Source organism: Passer montanus, unplaced genomic scaffold (genome assembly GCF_014805655.1).
Source record: "Passer montanus isolate IOZ18808 unplaced genomic scaffold, ASM1480565v1 scaffold344, whole genome shotgun sequence".
NCBI classification, from domain to species: domain Eukaryota; kingdom Metazoa; phylum Chordata; class Aves; order Passeriformes; family Passeridae; genus Passer; species Passer montanus.
In genome coordinates, this window is record NW_024368197.1 from 3,164 (window position 1) to 6,735 (window position 3,572).

Genomic DNA, 3,572 nt, shown 5'->3' on the forward strand with positions numbered 1-3,572 from the left:
GGTACTGGGGAGACGGGGGGAATGGGGACACTGGGGTGGTACAGGTGACACTGGGGACACTGGGGTGGCACAGGTGACACTGGGGACACCGGGAGCCCCCCGGGGGTGATGACAGCCCTGTCCCGATGCCAGTGAGGACGCTCTGTGTTCGTACTGCCTGACCCGGGGGGCCCCGCCTGCTCTGGGGGTGCTGGGGGGTTTTTGGGGTCCACGAAGCAGACTTGCGGTGTCCCCATGATGTTTTTGGGGTCCCTGTGATGTTTTTGGGGTCCTTGTGTAGTTTTTTGGTGTCCCTGTGATGTTTTTGGGGTCCTTGTGTAGATTTTTGGTGTCCCTGTGACGTTTTTGGTGTCCCTGTGATGTTTTTGGGGTCCTTGTGTAGTTTTTTGGGGTCCTTGTGTAGTTTTTTGGGGTCCTTGTGTAGTTTTTTGGGGTCGGGGGTGATGACAGCCCTGTCCTGATGCCAGTGAGGACGCTCTGTGTTCGTACTGCCTGACCTGGGGGGCCCCGCCTGCTCTGGGGGTCCTGGGGGGTTTTGGGGGGTCCTGTGAAGTTTTTGGGGTCCACGAAGCAGACTTGCGGTGTCCCCATGATGTTTTTGGTGTCCCTGTGATGTTTTCGGGGTGTCTCCGCAATGTTTTTGGGGTTCCTGTGTAGTTTTTTGGGGTTTGTGTGAGGTTCTTGGGTGTCCCTGTGATATTTTCATGGTGTCCCCATGACGTTCTCAGTGTCCCTGTGATGTTTTTGGTGTTCCTGTGAGGTTTTTGGCATTCCCGTGATGTTTTTGGGATTCCTGTGTAGTTTTTTGGTGTCCCCACGATGTTTTTCGTGTCCCTGTGATATTCTCTTGGTGTACCTGTGACGTTTTTGGGGTCCTTGTGTAGTTTTTTGGGGTCCCTGTGACATTTTTGGTGTCCCTGTCATATTTTCATGGTGTCCCTATGACGTTTTTGGTGTCCATGTGACATTTTTGGGGTCCTTGTGTAGATTTTTGGTGTCCCTGTGACGTTTTTGGGGTCCCTGTGATGTTTTTGGGGTCCTTGTGTAGTTTTTTGGGGTCCCTGTGACGTTTTTGGTGTCCCTGTGATGTTTTTGGGGTCCTTGTGTAGTTTTTTGGTGTCCCTGTGATGTTTTTGGGGTCCTTGTGTAGTTTTTTGGTGTCCCTGTGACGTTTTTGGGGTCCCTGTGACCTTTTTGGGGTCCTTGTGTAGTTTTTTGGGGTGTCCCCACAATGTTTCCGGGGTGTCCCACCCCGCAGTGCCTTCGCCACGCTGGAGGAGGAGGCGTGCACGGAGCTGGTGCCGTACCTGAGCTTCATCCTGGACACGCTGGTGTTCGCCTTCGGCAAGTACCAGCACAAGAACCTGCTCATCCTCTACGACGCCATCGGCACGCTGGCCGACTCCGTGGGCCACCACCTCAACCAGCCGGTGTGTCCCCGTGTCCCCAAGCCCTCCTGGTGTCCCCAAACCCCCCAAACACCCCGCTCCGGTGTCCCCAAATCCTCCCGGTGTCCCCAAGCCCCTCCTGGTGTCCCCAGACCCCTCAAACACCCCCCTCCGGTGTCCCTAAATCCTCCTGGTGTCCCCAAACCCCTCAAACACCCCCCTCCGGTGTCCCCAAGCCCTCCTGGTGTCCCCAAACCTTTCCTGGTGTCCCCAAACCCCTCCTGGTGTCCCCAAACCCCCCAAACATCCCTCTCCAGTGTCCCTAAATCCTCCCGGTGTCCCCAAACCCCTCAAACACCCCCCTCCGGTGTCCCCAAATCCTCCCGGTGTCCCCAAAGCCCTCCTGGTATTCCACGGTGTCCCCAAACCCTCATGGTGTCCCCAAACCCACCAAACACCCCTCTCCGGTGTCCCCAAATCCTCCCGGTGTCCCCAAAGCCCTCCTGGTATTCCACGGTGTCCCCAAACCCCCCAAACACCTCCCTCTGGTGTCCCTAAATCCTCCTGGTGTCCCACAGTGTCCCCAAACCCTCCTGGTGTCCCCAAAGCCCCCCAGTGTCCCTTGGTGTCCCCAAAGCCCCCCGGTGTCCCCTGCTGAGCCCGGTGATGACCACAGACATTCGAATCCCGAATTCCCCCTGTGGATCTCTGTGCTCTGAGGGCCTCAGGCCACGGCTGGTGGCCCCTGCGTGCTGTCCCCAACCCCTGCGTGCTGTCCCCAACCCCTGCTTGCTGTCCCCAACCCCTGCTTGGTGTCCCCAACCCTTCCCTAGTGTCCCAATCCCTGCTGCCTATCCCCAACTTCCCCAGGGTGTCCCCAACCCCTGCTTGGTGTCCCCAACTCCTGCTGCCTGTCCCCAACCCTTGCTGGCTGTCCCCAACCTCTCCCCACTGTCTCCAATCCCTGCTGGCTGTCCCCAACTTCTCCAGGGTGTCCCCAACCCCTGCTGGGTGTCCCCAACTCTTTTGGGGTGTCCCCAACCCTCTCAGGGTGTCCCCAATCCCTGTTGGGTGTCCCCAACTCTTTTGGGATGTCCCCAACCCTCTCAGGGTGTTCTCAACTCCCCCAGCCCGGTGTCCCCCTGTCCCCAGCCCAGTGTCACCCTGTCCCCAGCCCCTCCAGGCTGTCCCCAGCCCGGTGTCCCCCTGTCCCAGCCCGGTGTCCCCTGTCCCAGCCCCTCCAGGCTGTCCCCAGCCCCTCTGGGGTGTCCCACCCCAGAAGCTGATGCCGCCGCTGATCCAGAAGTGGAACGAGCTCAAGGACGAGGACAAGGACCTGTTCCCTCTGCTGGAGGTGGGGCAGGGGCGGCCCCGGGGGGGGGGGGTGGCCGTCCCCGAGCCACCCCCACGACGTCCCCCGCTGTCCCCAGTGCCTGTCCTCGGTGGCCACGGCCCTGCAGAGCGGCTTCCTGCCCTACTGCGAGCCCGTCTACCAGCGCTGCGTCACCCTGGTGCAGAAAACGCTGGCCCAGGCCATGGTGAGCCCCTCCCCGTGCCCCGGGGGGTGACAGTGACGCTGACAGTGACGCTGACAGTGCCACTGACAGTGCCACCGTCCCCCCCAGATGTACAACCAGCACCCCGAGCAGTACGAGGCCCCCGACAAGGATTTCATGATCGTGGCCCTGGACCTGCTCAGCGGCCTGGCCGAGGGGCTGGGTGGCCACGTGGAGCAGCTGGTGGCCCGCTCCAACATCATGACGCTGCTGTTCCAGTGCATGCAGGTGAGGCGGGGGGGACCCCCCGAGCCCCCCGAAACGCCCGGGGTGCCCCCGCTGAGCTGAGCTGAGCTGTGGCCCGGGCATCCCACGATGCCCGAGGTGCGGCAGAGCTCCTTCGCGCTGCTGGGCGACCTCACCAAGGCCTGCTTCGTGCACGTCAAGCCCTGCATCGGTGAGTTTTGGGGTCCCCCGGGCCGGGGGGGCGCCCCCAGGTTCGCCTCGGGGCGGGGAGGGGGTCTGCGCTCACCCGCGCCCCCTCCCCAGCCGAGTTCATGCCCATCCTGGGCACCAACCTGAACCCCGAGTTCATCTCGGTCTGCAACAACGCCACGTGGGCCATCGGCGAGATCTGCATGCAGATGGGTGAGAGACCCCCCCCGAGACCCCCTGAGACCCCCCCCGA

The 3,572-nt window shown here is 61.7% G+C and overlaps 1 protein-coding gene across 1 annotated transcript in view; it reads left to right on the forward strand.

Moving 5' to 3' along the window:
* Positions 1 to 3,572, forward strand: part of TNPO2 (transportin 2) — a gene marked incomplete at its 5' end in the record, with an annotated part of 12,298 nt that overhangs the window by 3,160 nt on the left and 5,566 nt on the right. Inside the window, 7 exon segments of the mRNA XM_039715734.1 lie at positions 1,259 to 1,434; positions 2,065 to 2,068; positions 2,664 to 2,742; positions 2,819 to 2,926; positions 3,014 to 3,173; positions 3,255 to 3,341; positions 3,434 to 3,565. Coding sequence (XP_039571668.1) covers positions 1,259 to 1,434; positions 2,065 to 2,068; positions 2,664 to 2,742; positions 2,819 to 2,926; positions 3,014 to 3,173; positions 3,255 to 3,341; positions 3,434 to 3,565 — 746 coding nt within the window.